Source organism: Prinia subflava, chromosome 4 (assembly GCF_021018805.1).
Source record: "Prinia subflava isolate CZ2003 ecotype Zambia chromosome 4, Cam_Psub_1.2, whole genome shotgun sequence".
Classification (NCBI taxonomy): domain Eukaryota; kingdom Metazoa; phylum Chordata; class Aves; order Passeriformes; family Cisticolidae; genus Prinia; species Prinia subflava.
The window spans coordinates 21,270,132-21,292,391 of NC_086250.1; the positions used below are offsets into that span (position 1 = coordinate 21,270,132).

The following is a 22,260-nucleotide window of genomic DNA, read 5'->3' on the forward strand; positions in this document are numbered from 1 at the left end:
ATGAAGAGTCCCTCTTTGGCTTCTTGGTAGTCCCTCTTCAGATGCTGGAAGGTTGCTATGAGATCTCCATGAGATCTTCTCCAGAAGGGTGAACAGAACTGACTTTCTCAGCCTGTCTCAGGTCAGATTTACTAGGAGAGGGAGCAGGTCTGCCTTGCTTCCCACCTCACACCAGACACTGCACCTTCCGTGTCCTGCTGGGGCCCCACAGCTCCATGTGCCTCTGGTCTGTCCTGCTGGCCCCACACGCTGCTGCTGCTGCTTCAAACAGTTCCCCTGCTGGCCTCTGGTTTTCATGAAAGGCACGTGAAATATGTTGCTTCCTGGAAAAGTACTCCAAATACACTTGCCTTGCAATCATTTGATCCTTGATCTATAATTTCAGTTCATCAGCTAATTAGTCATTTAATCAGTTAATAAGACTAATCTCTCTTCCCTGTAAGATACTCATGAGAACAGCCAGGATAAATTGCTCCCATTGGTTTCTCCATTCTTCTCTCCCACTTCTCTGGCTTTGGGCTCTGTGCTGGTGTTAGCAGGCCCATAAAAGAGGGGCTCATTCCAGCACCTTAGATGTTCCAGTCCAAAACCTCTGCCATCCATTTCCTCTGTGGTTTGGGGCTCACTGGAGAGCTGTTGCCCCGTGAGCTGGTGCTGTGTTGAGCAGCCTACTCGGGCTGAGATAAGATGATACACAGCTCAGGCGTGTTACCAAGGGCTTGCCAAGGAGAGCAAGTTCAAGCAACCAACCTGACATCACTAGGGGCCTTTCCTAGAAAATAGATCACCTCTACCTTGAAAAATCTTTGGAAAACCTTAAGATTTATTGCTTTCCAGCTTGTATGATGCTTCTAATCAAAGAGGCAGCTGAGGATTGGAAGACTAATGTTCACATTAAAACACTATTTTCCAGTAGTTTCTTTCCTCATTCTTATAAAGAATGCTTAAAAAATAGACAGTTAGGTTTCTTTTCCTCACTAAAGACCAAACACACCATATGCCTGTGCCATATGCTTAGTCTCCACTGCCCTGTGCTTCTTGACAAACCCAGAAAACAAGGGAAACACCTTAACACCTTCCCACTGCCAGGAACCCTGATGTTCACACACACCTCCTCAGGTCAGATTCCTCTTCCGCAGTCGTTGTCATCATCTTTAAAGCAGCAAAACTTACTGCTGGCTCCAGAGCTTTTGTTGTAACCAACTTTGGCCATGTATGAACTGGCTCATGCCCCAGATGGATGCTCATAGGCTGGGAAGCCCTCCTTCCTTCCCTGGCCATCCTCTTTGCATCCCATCTTTTCCATGGCACTTTTATCTGCCTCCTCAATCTGTTGTTCTCTAAGGCCAGGTGATTTGCTGCAATGCTTGGCCTCCTTTCCAAGAGCTTCATTCCTTTTGCTGGTGTCCTGGTTGCTGAACTATAAACCTGTCCCCTCATGTAGTGGTTGCTCACCAGCTTTGTCAGGGAAATTCTTGATTGGATTTCCAGGAAAATTCTTGATTGAATTTTCAGAAACTCTGGAAAAATGGCCGTAAAACAGTGTTATTGTGTACGTGCGGTGAATATTATTTTTAATCTGCTGGGAACAGGTGGCACCTGGCAGATTTGCTGTGTGTGTTCAGACCAGCCATGTCTGTCCAGTAAGGTCCACACAAGGAATGCGCTGAGTTTATTATTCTTGGTAGCAGATAGCTTTCACTTTTCTCCTCTTCCTCCTCCTGCTCTCCTGAGCTCTCCCTGGCTACTGGGCTGGACTGTCTTGTCCTCACAGACAGAAACTGAGCAAGGGCAGACTTCCCTTCTTAAACTAGGCTGCTTCTGTAGGCTGGGCTCAGAGCCTGACCTTGCACTGTCTGCTCCTTCCATGCTACCAGGAAAAGCCACAAACTTATGGTGTACCCAGAAATTATCTTTCTGTGAATTAGTGCTGTCTCTTGCCTGGATTTGACTATTTTTGCCACCAGTGTAAGAACTCTCCCAAGGTTTCTGTAGCTTTGACCATCAAGGTCTGGACCACATGAATTGCCGAAGAGGCTATGTGTGTATCATGCTGCATCGTCACCCTTGGCTGCTGAGCACTGCCCTTTCCAGAGCTGCACAAGCCTGCTGCCTCGCCTCAAACTGTCAGCAAGATTGTCTCCTTTGATCTGCACTCAGTGCTGGATTTTATCCCAGCAGCCAACAGGCTAATTCCACAAGTTTATTGTACAAAGCTCAATTAGAGCAGCTGGCGGCAGCAGCGTCCCTGCTGGCTCCAAGCCTGCATCAGGAGAGGAAGGCTGGTGCAGTGGCTGGGGTATGAGCTTGGGAGTCCACAGGCTCAGCTGTAAATCCCTGCTCTGTGACTGTTTTCTAGGCCACACCAGTGAGCTTCTGCAGTGGGAGCTTGTCACCTCTATGCTGTGCAGGGAGGGACAACATTCCCTGCCTGATAGTAGGAGATACAAACTGTGGTGATAGGGAACTGTGTCAACAGAGGCTGCTGCATCTGGGAAATGCTGCATAGATCCAGCCAGATCTATAGCAGGGAGGAGGATAGGGCCTTGCGTGGTGGAAGGTGCAAGGCACACAATGCCTCCTCACCCCTGAGTTAGCGGTTTGCATTTCCGCTGCGGGAGCCTGCTCCGTGCCCCTGCTATTATCCAGTGCCTGTATCGTATGCAGCACTGCCCTCAGAAAGATCTCAGTGTGAGCACAGCTGTGAGCAACATGGGTTTTCTTTACAAGTGTCCTTGCCCAGCACAGAAGCATCCACAGTTATTTCCTTCAACATCATCAGTGTTAGAGTAACTTCCATGAAAAATTAGAATCTTCTGGGGCAAAGCATGCTGTGCAAATGCCCTTGCCTGGCTGGTCTCTTCTCTGTAAAGCTTAATGTTTATGCCAGACAGGAAAAGAGGTCTAAGCAGAATATCCGGAGACAGAAAAAGAGTGCAAGCAATTTCTGCTAGGAAACACAGTTGAACCATATTTGCACAAGACCTAGTTTCAAGGCAGTAAGGAACCAAAAGCAGATGCTACCTATGTATAACATACTGTTCCCTTCCCAGGGACTGTCAAGAAGGTTCCCACAAAAGGGAATAGCATCAAGGGATAAGTTGCGGCCCAGCAAGTCCATGGTTGCCATTTCTTCTCTGCTCCTTTGTAAGTCAGGGACAGGGCTGCCTGACACGCTTGGCCACGGACAAATGTGCCTCTCGGGGTACAGCGAGTGTGGAGGGTACAGTGAGTACGGAGCCTCAGGGCCCTTCCTTCCTCTCCTCTTGAGCAGATTTCAGCACCATCTGCTCTCCTCTGTCTTTGGAGGAGTCAGCCGAGTGCTTTTGTCCCTTCTGGCAAAGCTGTGTTGCGTATGTCCCCCATCGGGCGTCAGGTACCCCGAGGCAGCTGGGATGGATGCGCACTCTCAGCCTTGCTCCAGAAAACTCCCACTGCAGCAGTCCAAGGTCTTTCTTTCTCTCCTCTTCCCTGTCTGCAGCCTGTTCCTCGGGATCAGGCACTTCCCAAGGTCACAGATGTCTCCCAAGGTCAGGCCCAGGCTTTGCTTGTGACCTCTGCTGTAGGGGATGGGAAGGGGTTTGGGCTGGGAAGGAACCTTCTCTTCACCCCTTTGTCCCCAAAGGACCCACAAGCAGCACCAGGTACTCGAAGGAGAGTAACATGGGGCAGCCATGGGGCTCCCTGGCCTGGGAAATGCTCTGTGGAATTACTCTTTTCTCCACATGTGTGAAGTATTACTGCACTAAACCCTCCTAGATGATCCCTGGCCAGGTACCAGTCAGAGCTGCAGATTTTAGAGTAGGAGAAGTGGGGGGACTTGCTGATGATAGGCAGCTTCCTGGGACATGCTGCGTTGAATCTCAAGGCCACACCAAGCTCACAATAAGAGCTTTGTTGTCTGCCCTCTCCTTCTAAAATAATACGTGCCCCTGTGCTGGCTGGAGCTCGTCATGGGTGGGACTAACCTGAACCCCCAGGTAAATTATGTCCTTGTGACGCCTCTGAGCTGCTGTCAGGAGAGGGAGAATGAGGGAAAGGAGGCAGTGAGGAGCCCTGGCAGAGTGGAAGTGTCCGCTGGCCACCTCTATGCACCAGGGGGACACCGGGCAAGGGTCCCAGCACTGCATCTTCCCTGGAAGCTGTAGGTCTGCTCCAGCTCGGCACAGTGCGGCTGTGAGGCTCCGCTGCTGTGCCGAGCTCGTCCCACGGGATGGCACTGCCTGCTCAGGAACAGGCAGCCCGGCTGGCGCTCCTGGCAGGCATAAATGCAGCAAATTAAACGGTGCTGGCAGATTCTGATTGACAGGTCCCTAGAGAGCAAAGTCCTTGTTTTTTCCATCCCCGAGGGGATGAGGAGCAGCAGGAGGAGCAGCAGCAGAGAAAACCCTATCCCAAGCCTAGTACTTTGCCCTTGTGGATCTGTTTCTGGGACTCAGCCCATAGCCATGTATCTTGACCCCTTTGCTGAAGCTGCGGGTATTGGGCCAGCCGGCTCCTCTGCTGCGGACGTTTTGCAATGTCAAGAGCTGACTGCTGCAGAGGATGTCGAGGCTGCCGAGGCCCAGCCCTTGCTGCGTACATGAGCCATGGCACCCCTGTCGCTCTGAGCTTGGGGTGCAAGGCACGGAGGTTTCAATAAAGGGCAAGCGAAATGAGGCCAGCAGGGTTTGGCGTCATTCGCACATTACTCCTCTCCACGGTGTAAAATTGGCACAAGTGACAACGCTCTGCCAGAATGGTTCATGTCTGTGTTGGCTCTGCCAGAGCCAGGTCAGAGCTGGGATTTGCAGCCAGGAAGATGGAGTCAGTCACCCAATTTTTGCTGCTGCAGTTGTGGGAAGCAGCATGGCCCATTGGGGTCCTTGATTCTCTGGCAGGGTTCTCAGTGCATCTCCATGTCTGGCAGGTCCTCAGTACCCCTCTACCAGCCAGTGGTTGATGACTTCAGTAAGGTGCAGCCACCATGGGCACTGGGACATCACAGATGTCCTCCCTACCCTTGTGGGCACAGATCCCCAGCTAAAGGTCTTTCTATGACCATGCCTGGGTGACATGGCCCTGTTCCCTCTCTCAGGCTGGAGGGGCGTTTCTCATCTCCATGGGGGCATCTTAGTTGCACAGCTACTCTGGAGCTCTGTGGAGCCAGCAAACTGTGGTACAGGTATGCTCGGCTTGTTCAGAAGTTCTGTAAATGCCCTGCCTGGCTGAGGAGCTGCATACTGTACAGCAGTCCACGTGTGGTCCAGCTCCATGCCTCAGCTTATCTTGAAGGGTGATTTGTTCCCCATTCTTGGAGGTAAAACTTAGGCTGGTGGCATTTAATTCACATCTGCCTAATCTGCATAGGTTCTACTCAAATTTTGTCCTCCATCTGCCATTCTTCCTTACCAAAACTCTTCTCTCTTCTTTCTGTCTCTCCAGAAGGTGTCCATAAGAGCCTGGGGAGATGAGAGGAGAAGGCCCCAGCAGCTGGAAGGCGCCTGGGAAGGAGATGCCAAGGTGTCTGGACCCACCTCTGCCTTTGGAGATACTTGCAGGGCATTCAGATAGCCTGTCCTTTGCCATCGTTGCTCACCTAGCAGCTTTAGTTATGTTGACTGTACCTCTTCACAGACTCTCCCTCTCCATCAGCTCTCCATCTTGAACCTTTCTGTGTCCTTAGCCTCGGCGCTTGGCTTTTGAAAGGCGAGCTATGTGGCTGTCTCCTTCCCCCATGGCAGTCCTCACACACAAGCAAGACAGCAGGCTTGCATGTCTGATGCTTGGCCTCTCTCTGTAGTCATCTGGCACTAAAAATTATCTGCAGAGAAAAATACTGGGCTCCATACCTGGGTCTTAATATCCTCCCTCACCAAACCATAATTCCTCATTACTACTCCTGGGTGTTTAAACCATTTCAATGATGCAGTTAAATGCCCGGCATTAATTTAATAGCCAAGTATCTGGGTTTCCCCACATGAGGAGCTCTCAGAGCGTCTCCCACTAAAGCAAAATGCAGCCAGCTCTGGCTGTGTTCCACGAGAGAGGCAGCAGAGGAGCAGCAAACACACGTTCACAGCAGAACCACACACGTGAGGGCCCGGGCATTACTCAGTAGCAAGTGCTCCCTTGCCCCACACCATCCCACAAAGGGAGCCCTCTCTCCAGCCATGCTATGCCTCCATGGGATGGAAGACCTGCATCACTGCCAGTGCAGGCCAGCATTCCTTGGGCAGTGCAGGCCCTCTGGACTCAGATCCTTTTCCAGAGCCATCTTTGCAAATTGCTCTGTCTGAGTAGGGCAGCACTCTCTCTAGCAGATGCCCTGCCTGCCTTCTACCCATCCCTGGCCAGTATTTGAGACCGTGTCCTCAGGTTTGGAGGGGTGCTGTCCAAAATCAACACCATGCAGGGCCAGACACTCCATTTCTCTGGCACCTGAAAGCAGGGAGTGACCATTGGCCCCAAGGAGATTACGAGGCTGAGTCCTGACAGGGACCTGGCTGAAGGCATTGAACCAGACTTTGCCTGCTCCATCTCCACTCTGGCGGTGTTGCGAGGGGCCTGTTGTCTCTCCTTCCCCACTGCTGAGGCTTGGGACTGGGGCAGGAACTTTTCCAACTCAAATATTTTAACTGACCTCTCAGTCACGAGTCTTCAGCTTCCCTTAGGTCTCAGTGGCTCAGTGCTGTGGAGGAGAAGACCCTGGTGCCCTGCTCACCCCTGGCATACTAAGGACCTGCCAGAGCACACAGTCAGCAGTGGGATAGGCATGGGGAGCACTGAGAACTAGGAGGGATACAGGAAAACATATTAGAGGCTCTCACCTACCTAAGTGTTAATGTGCCTGGGGAGAGATGGGGAATGAGAGCTTCTGCCCACGCACAAGTCATTTGCTTTCGATGCTGCCCCTCTAAGACATCACTTAATATGACATTAATTAGTTAATGTTTGCAAAGTGCTTTGAACATGAAAAGTGCTGTATAAGTGCTGAATATTAGTACTAATTATTACAGCATGGAGGCTGGCACTGTCTGAGGAGCATTCCCCACACCTAATTTCAGCCCAGCGCTGCTTCGCTGCCTCATCCTATAAAAGCCAGACAGAGACGGGGAGAAGCGCCTGCATCCTATGAGGAAGGAGCCCCTCATGGGTTGTGCGGAGGGGGCAAGCCATGCACCCCTTTCACTCCAGGCAGGACATTGTGTGGGCAGTGTAGCCACATCTCCTCAGTGCCTCTCTGGCATGGGTGAGGATGAGAGAGCACACTCTTGCCCCAAGCTCTGCAGCAGGCCAGGACTGGAAACATCAAAGGCCGGATGGAGGAAATGCAGGGGGGTTTCTTCAGCTTATCCCACCCATGTCTGAGTGGGAGCACTCAGCACTGGTGGAGGCTTCAGAACCAGGCAAGGAGATGAGGAGGAGATGAGAAGGTTTTGGGGTCTGTGCACTGGATAGGGTGGGAAGACAGCTGCTGCCTAGATGTGCATGTGGCTGGGCTGGGAGCTCCCTGGTGTCCCCTAGACAAGCTCCTGGCCTGCTTTGCTGCCTCTCCCCTCCCTGTACCCTCCTTCTTGACGAGGTCACTGCTGGAAAGGGTCCCTGGAGGAGGAGCAGAAATGGGTCAGCGGCTGCCCCCAATTACCTTGTCAGTGAAACATCCTGCCAGCTGGAATGCTAGGGTGGGTGTTAGGTACTACCAGGGGCCCGAAGAAGAGGGGTGAGCTGGAGGAGGTTGTGCTGGAGGGGGTGCAGTGAGGGCCAGAGTGGGGACCCACTGGTGCTGGCCAGGGAATACAGATGTGGAGCACAAATATCAACGTGAGGTGTATTGGGCAGCAGGGAGAACTGCAGTGCTGTGATCACACTGCGGCCCACCAGTGTCTGCTGGGATTCCTGGAGCCAGCTGTGCCTTCCTTGCTACTGCCAAATTAACTCCTTTGGTCATAGCTGCTCATTCAGCTCAAGGTCTCACATGTCTGCTATGGGTCACACACAGAGAAGATTTGTCACTCAGGTGACATCTTCCATGTCATCCCTCCGAGGTAGTGGTGGTGGGGATCCTGATCTGCTTCAGAAAGCCATGGAGGGTCTCATGGGAAGTGAGAGCCCAGTGCAAGGTGAAAGGAAGCTCATTGGTGACACCCTTGCTGCCAATGGTGAGTGGGAGGTGAGGGGACATGCCAGGAACCTAGTCCCCATTGTGGGAATCTTGCCTCCCTGCTCTGCTGCCACCTAACCTGTTTCTGGGTCTGCATCTCCAGCTGTAAGTTATTCCCCTGCCCCCAGCTCCTACGCTGAGCCTTTCCACCAGGCACCCACTGGCAACCCAGCTACTGAGGAAATTGCCATGAGCGGCTGAACAAAACCCAAAAATAATCCCGGGGTCACTTTTTTTTCCTTTTTGAGCCCTCCAGTGTGTATGAATTCTGACCTTGCTGGCAATTCTTGGCTTGCCATGAGAGCCACTGTCTTCCAGTAGGAATTGGAGCATCAGCCTTTGTTATCTTCACCGCAGGAGGAATGGAACAGGATGGGAGGCTAAAGAAAGGCTGGAGCAGATGTTTCGGAGGGCAGCAGAGAACACCCATGTATGACTTGAGTTTACCCACACTTACTTAAAATAAAAAGTTGTGGCAAAGCCCTCCTCTCTTGCTTCATCCGTTCCTGTATCTCAAAGACCATCTTGAAGTAAGACCATCCTCTGAACTGCCAATGAGGACGAAATTGTCCCCATCAGTAGAGTCTCTTGCTGGGTTTTGAGGTACACTACGACTCCCCCCCCCAATAAATCTACATAAACGAGGACCAAGTTATATATATATATATATAAAAATCTTTATTTCATGTACCAGGATTTTTTTTTGTCATTTTCTCTTTTTAAAATTTTTTTCTTTTTTAACAGTCTGAAAAAAACCCATGAAATAAAGAAAATGGAGGTTGGTTTCTTGTACTGGTTTGAGCTGGACATGAGCAACACCCTGGGGGAAAACTTCCCCGCCAGTCCTTGCCTCCTGCACACGCTCTCCCTTCCCGCCTGGCCCCAGGACGCGCTCAGCCCTGTGAATGCTCCCCAGCTCCGAGCAGTGTTGGATGGGGATGGAAACCCCAACGCTACCTTCCCTCTGCTCTGGGATCTGGGGAACTGGCTTCGACGTATTCCTTGGGGGGCACTGGAGGGGGTGGATGTCCCCTGTGGAAGGTTCTGGAAGGGCTGGGGGGCTACGGGAGGGGATGTCAGCAGTGGGGTGGCGTCTGAACGCCCAGCCAAGGCGCTCGCATCCACCTTTTGCCCTGCGATGCCGTTTTTGGTGGTGGCCCCGTCCCTCTGCTGCTCCCCGCCCTACCCCAGGGCGGGGAAGGGGGGCTGAAGTAGCAGTGGGTGGGGGGAGCGGGGAGGATCTAGCTGCTTTAAAGCAGAACCCCCGCTGGGACCCGGAGCGGGGACTGCGCAGCTCCTAAAACTGGAGCAGCAGGAATGGGAACGGAAAAAAAGTCAAAAAGTGGGTCTGAGCTGCCGAAGGGCTCAGCGGCCCCATCCTGCAGACTCTCGGCTTTGTGCCTGGCCCGGGCGCTTCTGCTTTCGAGGGGCAGCCCTACAGAGGTCCTGTCCTCGCCCCGGGCTGGCCGGTGTCTGTGGGTGTCACGGAGGCACCCCATCACCCCTCTGCCACCCCCCCTCCTCTCCCTCCATCAGCACGGCTCTTGTGGAGGGAGCTGCATTAAAAGCTGGCACTCCGGTGCCCTCCTTCCCCGGGTGGCTGGGAGGAAGGGGGCGGCAGCCAGGCCAGGGGGCCCGGGGGCGATGGGGGGACCCAGCTCGCCTTGCCTTGCTGCTGTGGAGGAGACCACGGCAGTCGGGAACCCTTAGGAGAGGGGTATGGAGGAGGACAAAACCCGGCGGGCACGGGGATACCCGCTGGCTTGGCACCTCTCCCCGGCACGGCTGCTGGGGCTCGGGGCCTCTCTGGGATGGGGACTGGCAGGCTGCGCGAATCAGCCCGAGGCTGTCCGTGGGTCAAGGCGGTGCTGACTGTGCCCAGGTGAGGACGGGAGTGATTTCAGGGGGCGGCTGGGTTGCCTCACCGTGCCCCTACATGGCTGCAGCCCCACTGATGTGACCCAAGGGGGATCTGGGCAGATTTGAGGGGTGCATGGCCACCCTGGGGAGCCTCTGGAGCATTCACAGGAGAGCATGCACCCACCAGGGCATGAGTGTGTGAGCACGGGCACACGTGTGTGTGAGTGCTGTCCCCCCCACAGCATCCCATGTGTGTCCCTCCCACAGCATCATCACCCTGAAAGGATGGGAGCCCCAGCTGCCCTCCACCAGCCCCCCCACCCTCCACCTGTGTCTCCCACACAGCTCCCTGCTGTCTCCTTTCCTTTTTTTTTCACAGTTTAAAGCTGAAGAAAACAAAAATTAAAAGAAAAAAATACTATCTGTTCTTCTTGCAAGTAAATCCACTTATTATATTTACATTTATTTATAGCTGTTGTTTTATTAAAAAATTGCCACTTTATTTTTTTAAGAAACCTCTTTTGTCCTTTTTTATTTTTATTTTTTATTTTTTGTCTCTGCATGTGTGTCTTTATTTACTGTGTCTGTGTTTTGCACTGTCACCATTAACCCCAGGGTCCCCAGGGCTGGGGAAGTGGGGACCCCCCTGGGGACACTGTGGAGGATGACTCGGCATCATCTCCTGCACTCCCTAGGGTCACTTAAACCCCTGTGGACCTGTGGAGGATGAATGGATCCTCACGGATCCCAGGGGAATAGAGTGGATCCCCATGGGTCTCGGGGTAACAGAGTGGGTCGTGGCTAACTCTGGCATCCAGAATCTTCCATAACTGGCCCAAGGACACTGAAGTCATTGGCAGCCGAAAACCCCCATCCCCTGTTCCCCAAGAAGCCTGTGCTGGATTAAAGGTAAGTGGGAAACAAACCATAAAATGAAAGAATAAAACCTCCCAAAATTAAAAAAAGCTGTCTCCTCCTCCTCCTCTTCCTCCCACTTGATTTATTGTCATTTGTTATTTCTTGGTTCCCTTTTATTTTTTTTAATCTGTTTTTATTAAATGTTAAAATAATGGTACATGGGAAATCATGCATTTTCTTTTAAATTTATTTCTATTTTTTAAATCTCTTTCTCTCAGTTTTAAGGTTTTTCTTTTTTTCTTTTTTCTTTTGCTTTTTTTTTTTTAAAGAATTTTTTTCACTGTTGTCTCTTTCCTCATATTTCCTTTTTGTTTGTTTGGGTCTTTTTTTGTTCACTCGCTTGTTTGTCTGCTTATCTGCTTGTTCCTTTTTTTTTTTTTTTTTTTTTTGTCAGTTTTTTGTTTGCTTTTGTTGGTTTTTTTTGTAGATTTTTTTTTTTTAATTTTTTTGCATTGGGAAGGTCCCCACTCCACCAAGGGGCACTTCCACTTCCTCCTTCCCCACCCCCCTGCTGCCCCCTGCTCCCTTCCACCCTCCCCACCCTACAGCCCACCCCTGTCTCCTCCTGCCCGTTCCTGCCCCATTTTCAGCTCCTGGCGACGGCTTCATACCGGGGTGGTCCGGCGATTGGCTGTGTTGGTGTGGATAGAGTCCTTGTTCTCTTTCTGGATACAGTTGTGAACCTGGAGGAAACTGTTATCCCTGTCGGAGTTGTAGGTGGCGGTGGGGGTGGTGGTTGCCTTCAGCGGGTCCCTGGACAGGGTGTACATCGAGATCTCTGTTGATGGGAGGGTGTTGAACCCTTTGATCCCGACGGGAGAGGCATCCCTGGAGTGTGAAGGCTCAGTGGAGCGGGAGCTGGAGCGACTGCGTCTCTGATAGCGGTACCGGTAGCTGGGGATGCGGGTGATGGCGGAGGACTGGAGGTAGTCCGTGGCACGAGCATTAGCACGCAGCTGTTTGTGCCGGTCTATGAACATGTGGACAGCCAGCACTCCCACCATCTCGGCTATAATGAAGGACAGGGCCCCGAAATAGAAGGACCAGCCATAGGAGTAGCTATTCTTCTTAGAGTCACTCTTGGAGGGGTCTCCAGCGTTGGCTGATATGTATACAATGATGCCAATTATATTACTCAGACCTGCAAGCCAGCCGGCAGGGGAGAGAGAAGGAGATGTCAGAAAGGTCACACATGGCAGTAGTGGGGGCTGTGGGGTTGAATCCCTGCCCATCCCCTCCTGGATGTGCAGTTTTCCTTGGGAAACTCAGGCAAAGCCCTCTTCATGTGCCTGGCGCTTCCCTGGACTGCACTCCTGGTCCCTGAGAGATGTCAGATGTTAGGGAAATTCTCTCTCTGTCAGTTCCCAAGCAGGAGGAAAGTCTGCAGGGTGAGCAGGCAGGATAGAGAGGCATCCTTGTGATGCTGCTTTCAGCCCAAACAAGGCTTATCAGGGCTGAGAAATGCACACACTCCTGCCTAGGCAACTGCACCCCTGCAGGTGTCCTGGCTGGGAAGTGCCCCAATCCCTGGAGCCCACCCCCACACAGGCGTCAGGCCCTGTGCTTCCCTTTACCTGCAGACACGAAGAAGATGCCGGCACTAAGGATGATGTTGTGTCGGGTTTTGTAGAACTCACTGGCTGCAATGCAGAGTCCACCCATGAAAAGCAGAATCACACTCAGGATCGGGAAAATACTAGAGGCTCTAACAGCCCCTGCAGAGGAGAGAGGGAGGGCAGGGCAGAAAGAACACAGGTGTGAGACACAGCAAACAGGGCATGGAAATGGGGCCGGAGTGAGGGGATAGGGACACGTGAGCACGTTTTGTGGGTGGGGGTGAAGGGGAGAGACAGTGGGCAATGTGCAGTAAGGGAGTAATTTAAGGAGAGATAAAGGTGTTGGGGGAGGGAGGGAGGGAGGGAGGGAGGGAGGGAGGGAGAGAGAAAAAAAGCTTGTCAGAAAAAGAGTGGTCCAAAACAACTCTCCCATGCCCTGGCCACTGCTGCTGCCACGAAGCTGGTGGTTCAGCACGAGGAGGCAGAGGGGGCTGTGGGGCTGGTGGCTGAGCTGGGAACCTGCCTGCATTGTCTGTGCCCCCTCACGCTGTCTTTTCCTCTCTTCTGGGGGGGACTGTGGGCTGGAGGGGGAGCCCAGGCACCATTCAGCTTCTCCTTCTGCAGGGCTCTGCTGCTCAAGGCTGCACTTCAAAGAACAGCAACCCAAATGCTTCCTGCAGAGCTGCTCAATCTCGAATCCTCCCAAAAGGGCATGAGCATCTCAAGGAGATTTTTTTTTTTTTTTTTTAGGGCTGAGAAGGTGCTCGTGGTGCCATGCACTGCTCTGCAGCTGCAGTGAGGACTGAGAAGAAAAACTCCCTGCCTGTGTGCCGAAATGCGAGGCTTATCCTAGTGATTAAATGACTGGGCTCCTTCCAGAGGGCAGTGATGGGTTTGGATGTGTCAGCTCCCACACACGCACACTCTCCATCGGTCGATACGGGAAGAGCTCAGCCAGCAGAGGGCAATGGCATAGATGCACAGACGCACGTATATGCTCATATGTGCATGGAAAACATATCCCAAAGGTTCTGGGGAGCCTGACTCGTGCTCACGCAGCGAAAGGCCAAGTCTGTGTATACGCACACCCACGCACACAGCCACGCACACGGGCACGCACGCACACACTGCTCGTGGGTGGCTCAGTGGGAGCCAGCACTCTGCCTGAGTCTGCATTGCGAATATTCGTATTTTTTTTTAACTAGGAAGGCCTTCTCTCCTCCCTTCACAAGAGAAAATAAGCTGTTAAAGTGTGAAATGAAGCCTTGCTTGATAAAGAAAGGTATCAGACGGGCTGGTGCAATTCTGCTTGTGGAGCAAAGATCTGGAAGGGGGAATGAAAGCTAATCCTTCCTTGCTTGCAAGAATGAACCCAGTGAAGCAAATGCAGGACTTTTTCTTTAGTGAGCAAAGACCCTGCTTCAAAGACCCTGTTGGCCTCTGGATCCTGCTAGGCACAAGCAGTCAGCTTTTTGAAGGGTGCACCTAGCCCACTGCCTGTGCATAGGGAATGTAGAAGGCAGGGAGAAACCTCTCTTGCTTGCTTTCCAGCTCTGCCTGGCTGTGTTTCAGGGAACAGGATAAGAGTAATAACCATCTTAATAGCTTCTGGAAAACAAGGTGGCATTTGATGATGGGAAGCTTAAGTGGCAGGAAGCAAACGTCAAGCAGACACCCACTGTTGAGAGGGTGTCTAAGGGGATGCTTGGTCAGTCCTGCAACCTAGTACTGACTACATCAGTTTTATCTGAGTCTGAATTCTGAAATTCACGTCTGTTGGGAGAACAGAAAGCTGCTGATTGACATGGGAAGCTGCAGGTGTCATGTGATGAAGAAGGACAGCAACCTTCCTCAGCCTTTCATGAGGACCATGCCAGCAAGAGATAGGGAGAATATCATCCAGTCTTCCTGGTTCCAGAGCCTGTGGCCTAAAGGAAAAGGGTCTGGTGGTGTATGCTCCCTAAACTCATCTGTGTCTGCTAGCAAGGAAACACAGGGATGCTTCTACTTCCTGTCTAATGACAGGCATTTGATTTCAAAAATGGAAATTTTGGCTAAGAAATAATGAAATAATGAAAAATAATGAAATAATGGCTAAGCCCTTCTAGCCAGGCCATGGACACTGCCCCATGACTGTCCTAGTCCCCTGGGGCATGAGGGAATTTATCACCGCGAGCCTAGCTAGATAAGGACACTTAGGAGACAGAGGTCTGGGTTCAAACAGAGCAGCAAGCAGGAAAGCGAGAGCCCTGCCTTTGTTTATTATTCCTATTATATACCTCTCACAAGGTGACCATGGATTGGAGGGTGGTTATTCCACCTCTCACTTACATTGGTCAAGGAGGCTGTCATTCAACCTCCCCTTGTCTTGGAGAAGGAATCTATAACAAGGGCAGTATTTACAAAACATGGTCTACTGTTTAAATTTATGAGCGTGAGAAGCTGCACACTTCCGCTTTAGTATGAACGCTCAGTAAACTAGGAAAACTCAGGGCAACAGGAATTGCCTACTCTGATCCTGATAAACAACTTCCTAGTTGTTCCTGATGGTACTGCCAGACATCGCCCATGCAAAGCACCCAGGGACTGTGGTTTGACAGAAGTTCAGGGAAAAAGCTATTCAATGGGGTCTCTCTCCAGGCAGCTCTAATCCAGCAGAAATCCCAGTTCCCTCAGGAATGACCCAAGTCATCCTTTATTGACTTGCCAAATCCCTCTTTGAACGTGGTTCTTTCTTAAAAAGGGCTCTACCCTGGGGGCATTGTCAGGTCCTGACATTGGGCCAATTTTTGTCTTCAGATCTTGTCCCTTCAGAACAAACCCATCCTTCTTGAGATGCTTGGTCCCCTCCCCCAACTCTTTTTTCTGAAGTGCAATTGATGCTGCAAGCAGATTCCTTGTTCCCAAGCAGCTCTGCAAGGGCTGGTTTGCCCTCAGAGGCAGCCTGCAAACCTTTGGCATCCCTGTGCCAAACAAGATCAAACCCCTGTCTTCAGCTCTGCTGTTCAGGAGCCATGCAGCAATTAAGAGATCAGTGCTGCAGAAAGGCAGCTGAAAGAAGCAATCTCCCTTGGTTATTTACAATTTACAATGGATGAAGGGCTGTTTGAGAAACCAAGAGGAAGCGGCATAAGATCTGCCTCTTTTCACATACAAATGAGCCTCACAGATCCTGAATTATCTCTCTCATCCCTGCCGCAGGGCTGGGTCTCCACATCTGGCTTGGAGCACACCCGGATGACAAGGAGCTATTCTGAAAGACTCCCGGTCTTTGGAAGCCTCTGATGATTAACCTTGGAAGGTCAAAAGCATTTATCTCAGATTTCTGGTGGGAGAACATCTCACGATGTCAAAAGACATTGGGTTTGTGGAGGGAGGGCAGAATAGCAAGGTGGAGACCTAAAAGGAGGAGTGTTCCCTATTCATCTGTGCTGAAGGAAGAGTAAGCTCCTGCCTCTGGGGTGAGTGGAAATGCTGGCTGGGCAGGGCAATGCATGATGCGGATCTGTCCTGCTGGCCAGGATGCTGCTGTGCAAAGTGGTGTGAGCTCCACTCACATCCCAGGCTGGACTTGGAGCTCAGGCGAGGTTTCATACCAGATGTGCCTTGTTCCTAAGGTTCAGCACCTCTCCTAGGAGCTTACTCCAGGTCTTTCCTTCAAAGGGCTCTGGCTGTCCTTATTCCTGCTGCCTTTACTAAAACCAGCAAAGATCAGATCTGCAGCGTCTGCAGGGAGACGGTGTTTGGGGAAAGGTGAAGACAGCAATAAGAGCTCCTCAGACAAAATACAGCTCATTTCTTAAGTTAGGTGCCACTGGAGTATCAGATAAAGAAATATAAACTTTCTCTGCTTTAGGAGGACATGCACACTCACATACACACACTGCCCCAGCTAGGCCAGTCTGACCTTAGGCCAAATCAGCAGCTTTTCAGTGGATTTGAATTAAGAGTCTGATTTTATACCATAATTAATTGCCGCTAATAAAAAGATGCCATTGGTTGTTACTGTGAGTGTGAGTTTGCAATGTCTCATGGGCAGGGCCCCTGGGAGGTGAGAGTGGAGTCATTTTTAGGGGGTGACAAGGCTCTGGGGTTTCCACTAAGCCTCACAATCCCAGTGTCTCCACCACCCTGTGTTCAGAAAACAGAAGGCGCCCGACGCTAGGACCTACGAGTCATTGCAGAAAGAGCCTGTGGACTTACGGAGGAAATATTCTGCTGTATCGGCTTCATAATCTGCATCCTCAGGGAAGTGATCGATTTGCTTACACAGACCTTTAAAATTCCCTAGGGAACAAGAGAAAAAAAGAACAAATGAGAACACCAAAACCTGCCTTGCAGGAACAGCTGCCCTCTGTGTCACCTTTTGTGCCCGCCTGCCTTCCTCCCAGGCAGCATGCCCACTTGTGTGTGCATGACCGGAAGATGCCCGGGGCCTCTTCTTGCACACTCGCACAGTGACATCTCCCTCGTATGGGCACAGGAATGCAGGGTTTGCTGTCAGGATCCAGCCTGACGCCCACCAAACCCAGCAAGCCTCGCTCCGCAGATGAGAGCACCGGAGGCTCAGTGACTCCTGCTGCAGACAGGCGGCAGAGCACTGCCCGCCTCTGGGGGAGGCGGGATGGGAACGGGAGCCAGGGACTGGGCAAAGCACGGGTGTCAGCGTCCCCTCCCCCAGCATCCACAGGCGTAACTGAGAGCTACATCATCAGACCTCAGTGTTTCCCCTGGCATGGCCTCGTTGATCCCAGCAGTGATGGGATCAGGGCAGGATGATTAGGTGTGACTTGTAAAAGTATTTGTTTCTCTCAGCTGTGCATTTGCTGTCCTCTCATTCCGTGGGCAGGATACATCCCTTTGTTCTGGTTCAGTGTGAGAACAAAAGCCCTCAATCTACTTTCTCCATATGACTGCTTTTGCCTGCCTTTGTCAGGCCTCCTCCTGTGTTCTCTCACAGGCTGAGGCTACAAGAAGCTCGGTGCAAGTGTATACAGCTCGACAGCAAAACACCCTTGTGCTGGGGGAGCAAAATTCTCCACCATAAGTGAGGGAATCTGGGCTGGACACAGTTCCATCAGGCTGGTGTATGTACAGGGCCTTCTGCTAGTCTCAGTCATGGCACCCTTTTTCACACACTCCATGACCAACAAGGCCATCCCAGCAGGGGGCCAGTGACATCTTCCAGTTCTTAGGTTAGCTGGGATGTCTACCAGACTTTTTTTCATCACTCATATCTCCTCTTGTCGTTAGGAGTACCTCTCCAGAGAGGTACACCTCAAGCCACATCATAATTTTCACCATGACTACTGATTAGTTAATATCCCAAATGATCAGGTTGTCCATTCTTGTACAGGGTTGACCATGTGAAAGACAATTTCATTATATCTCCTGGGGTTCCCAGAAATTTTTTCTCCTACCCTCCACTCCATTTCCCTCTGGACACTTGCACTGACTGGCCATTAACACAGAGCTGACGGACATAGTCTGTCCAGAAAGGAGAAATGCATTGTCTGCATGAGGTGAGTGGGTAGGCATAGTGATTCCGCGGGCCTCCTCACCAGAAGTCAACCAACAAAGTGGCTCAGGCTCATTGGTCCCTCAGCAGAAGCATTTGGAGGCCTAGTCTGAAGAGTGACAAATGCTATGGCAACCTGGGTAAGCCTCCTACCACCCTTACCCTGCACTCAGCTTCTGGACCAGCTGGGAATGCAGGGCAAGGGGAAAATGAAGCCACCATACTCGAGGCTGTTGCCTCTGGGAAGAGCAACAGAGCTCTTCTGACCAGGCTGAGACCTGCAGTCACCATGTCAGGTCCCCAAGTCATGTCTTAGAATCTCTGTTCCAGATGAATTTGAATGATCTTTCAGATATTTGCAAACAGATGGAAGAAGGACCAAGCTCAAAGGATTCTCCCTGAGTTTCTTCTTGGGGCCAAGCCTCGATGGATTAATGTCTGGGATGCTTTGGGAGGCAATCCTGAGTAAATAGCTGAGTAAATGGAAGGCAGGTAGGTGGGTTCCTTTAGGTCAGCCCCCAAGTCTGGCTTCTGCATCCATCTGGCTTGTGTCTGATGCCTCCAAGGTACCTATTGCATTTAGCTACTCATTGGAAGAGCTTGCATGAAGAGACTAGAGACAGCAGAGAGGAGTGTGTGTGTGCGTTAAGAGGTAAGTAATTGGAGAAGAAAGTAGGAACAAAGCCTCTCTGTGTAGCTCTATTCCCACATACTATTCCCACACGGAAACTGTGGGTTATGAAAGGTTATTAATCACCTATCCCCAATACAGTTACCTAGTTCAAAAAGAGTCTGCTTCTCAGCCATTGTTTTTCTGAAAGGAAAGCTTCATAGCCAAGTAAATCACCTTGGCACACTTCCACCCTGCTCCTTGCCCACTGAAATCTCTATGAGACAGGCAGATACAGCATGAAGGGGGTTCTTTCCCTTGCTTGCCCCTGACTGCCTGGGGCCATCTGCCTGTGACAGATGAGGAGCTCCTCATCCTGGTCCTTTGGCTGCTGTCACTGCTGTACAGTGCATGTGAACACTGGCACACTCCAGCGCACTGGGGAGGTCTCCAGCTTAAGATTTCAGTTCCTTGCCCAGCAGATCCTGTACACTGAGTTCTTCCTGCCCATACATGCTGGGGGAGCAGGCAGAACCTGCATACACCTCCCAGGTGATGTTCTTGGCACACAGCCAGAGGCTCCCAGTTGGAATCAGCCAGGGAGGGAAGACGCAGTGCATCTGGAAACCCCCTCACTGTGTGACATCCTTTCCCTGCTTCCTTTTTTCTCCCTCTCCCCCGCTCTGTTTCTTGCTGAATTTGAGGCTGATTAATTCCTAAGTAAAGAATTGAGCTTCTTGGGGAAGATGCTGCATCTGGTGCAGGCTGTCTTTTATATGGACTTGCATGGGATAGCTGGTTAGAGGTTCAGCCGCTTAGGAGGGCTGAGGGGATATGCAGGCACTTTGAAAATCTGTTTGTGGTGCTCAGTGTCCCAAAGGCTTTGCTGACCTGGCTCAGCAGGGTACTTGGCCTATGGAGTGTCCAGCCTTGGCTTGCTCAAAATACTGTGACATTGTGGAGCTGCCCTTCTCCACAGGCTACTATGCCGTGCCAGGTTGATTCCCCTCCCTGGATCAGCCCTACCAGGATTCATGAGGGCAGTGTTTGTTCCACTTTAGCCCCTGCTTTGTCTGTGCTCAGCAGAGTGCTGTGGGTTTGGATGCGGACTGTTTGCCTGTGCTACCACACCCTTTCCTCCAATGCCTCCTAGCTCCTCTGGGCAATGGATGGGGAAAGGATGCAGAATTTAGGTCATTAATGCACTAACTGGGAATATAAGAGAACAGGATTCCATTTTTGCTCTGCCACAGGCATGCTGTTAAAACCACTTCTCCCTGCCTCAGAGTCCCATCCTGTAAAATGGGGGTGACAGCACTCCTCTGCCTGGTGCTGTACAGGGATGTGTTAAACAGGGCACGGTGTGGGTGTGCTGGTGCCAGTGGCTCTGAAAGTGCATGGAGTAGGTGAGTGATGGATGGCAGTGGTTCAGAAACCCATTGGTGTGGGGAAGGCCTTGGTGTCACTTCTTGTGCCAAGGTCACTCAGCAATTCTCTGATGGACATCTGTGGCCTGCTGAGATGGTACAGCAGCTTCCCTGGCACCTGTGCTAGTGGAAGCACAGAGGGGGGGTGGAGCAGCTCAGCAGTGCTGTTGAGGTCTGACACAACAGCCTTTTCTTGTGCTACACGTGTGGTCTGTGGAACCAGGGATGGTGAGAGCTGTGTTCCACCCTGTAGTTAATACTCCTGAACACCTGAGCAAGATCAAATCATTATGTGGGACAGCATAGAAGGCTCTGAGAACTCCCCCAAGGAAATAAGAGCAACATCTCTCTGCTTAAGTCCCTTTGCCCTTCCCATTCTTCCCAACTTAAGGTATTTCCTGCTGTGATCCTTGAAACAGGGCATGTGACTGTCTTCTCCCCTACACCTCTCTGAGAAACTTTAGCCACATGCTTTCACCTCCTCGCCGTAGCTCTCCCAGTGCAGTTTGGGCTCCATCCTCATCCTTGCTCATCTTCACCCATCAGATCTTTCTCCTTTTTCTCAGTCCCTCTCATTCATGACAGCCACCTCCCTCTCTCTCTCTGGTGTATCAATGTGGGCATCCTCTGAATATCCTCTGCTTTGGGGTGTGCAGGCTGCAAAGAAGGCAGGGATGAGCATCAGCCTGGCTCAGGACAGGAAAATCATAGAGCAGTCCCCACATCCCTTGTGTATTACTGGGAGTCGTTAGGCAAGATCACTACTGTTTGTTTGTTGCCTGCCCAAACTTTGGAAAATTCAGTTTAGAGGAGTCAGGATTGGTGCAATAGGCACCCCTCCAGTGCCTGGCCCTATGGGGTCATGAGGAGCAGAGACAGTCTCTCATACTGCCAAGAGGGACTAAATGTCTAAGATGCATGAAATTCAATATCAACTGTGCGTTCATCTCTGAGAGAGACCTCCTCCAGTGTGGCAGGATTATTGTTTGGGTATAAGCTGTCTATCCAGGACAGCTGGCAGCTGCCAGCCCTGCTGCAGCAATACTCAGGCTGAGCTACCCGTGATGAGAACCCCGCTCGGTATTGTTGGTGATAGAGTTTATTTTTGTGCCACTTTGTGCAGCCCTATCTCTTTCAGAAGTCTTGCTTGCCTGCAGAGTGCAATCCATTGCAAAATAGTAGGTTCCAAAGAATGAAAAGCTACTCCCTTCCTGCAAGGTAGGAACACTTTTAAATGGTCAGGACCATACATCTGAAAACTGTGAGCCAGAGGCAGAGGAAAAGACATCCAAAAGGAGAGAAGCAGACAAAGAGGGATGAGAACAGAAAGACCTGTTTTCCCAGAATGATTTGTGATATTTCCATTTATGGAGAAAAGCAATCCACTGAAAGCTTTCCTTCAGTATCACTCTCTAATTTAGCAGAGGTTTTGGCATGATGTCTTCTAGAGAAATAAATAAAGGGGGCTGGATATAGCTGTTGTCTCTAAAAGCTGAGAAAGATGGCTTGCTGTTGGCCAAGGATTCAGTATCACTTTCTGTCACACGCTCTCTGTATCATTTTAGGCAAGCCACTTACCCCCCCCCGCCCCCCTTCTTTCACTCAAAATGGTAATAATGCTATTTCCCTGCCTCAGGAGAGTAGGCTGAAAATATTTGTATTAAAAATATGAAAGTGATAAGACACTGGATCATTCCGGCCAGGTAATTCTTCCCACCATCTAGTTCAAATGTAACATGCTCATTTTTGATGTGACCTTCATGATGTGCATGAAGGCTGTACAAACATGACGGTTCTCAGAAGTTCTCACTTGCACTTCCTGCCCTAGGAGTAAACTTTGGTGCAGATTAAACTGTTTGTTATCTGCCCATGAAAGAGATATGAGAAATGGCACACAAAGAGCAGGTAATCAGACACAAACACAAATGTTTCTGTTGCAGGATTCTGTTTCTGAGCAGTGCCCCTTTGGTACCAGGTGGTGAAGTGGGGCTCAGAGCCAGCCTCTGGGCTATGAAGACAGATTCCACGGCTGCATGGCAAACTGCTGGCATGCCTTTCTTGCTCACAAAGGGCTTCCAAACCAGGAGAGGAGGTCTGCCATCCCTGTCAAAAATTGACACTGGTGACACTGAGTTGTTAATGCCCAACCTGACATGACTGCAAGAGGAAGGAGTGAGGTTTCATGAAGTGACAGAGAGCACAGGAAAAGCCTTTTGAAGGCATTTTGA

The 22,260-nt window shown here is 51.1% G+C and overlaps 1 protein-coding gene across 1 annotated transcript; it reads right to left on the bottom strand.

Annotated features, from left to right (window-relative positions):
- Positions 1–11,489: 11,489 nt before the first annotated feature.
- Positions 11,490–17,781, bottom strand: CACNG2 (calcium voltage-gated channel auxiliary subunit gamma 2). The gene is made up of 5 exons (XM_063394864.1): positions 17,737–17,781; positions 16,841–17,087; positions 16,681–16,764; positions 12,496–12,636; positions 11,490–12,062 (listed from the first exon to the last, which is right to left on the bottom strand). The coding sequence occupies exons 1-5, from the start codon at positions 17,779–17,781 to the stop codon at positions 11,527–11,529; spliced, it is 1,053 nt and encodes a 350-aa protein (XP_063250934.1). The 3' UTR covers positions 11,490–11,526.
- Between the last annotated feature and the right edge of the window lie 4,479 nt (positions 17,782–22,260).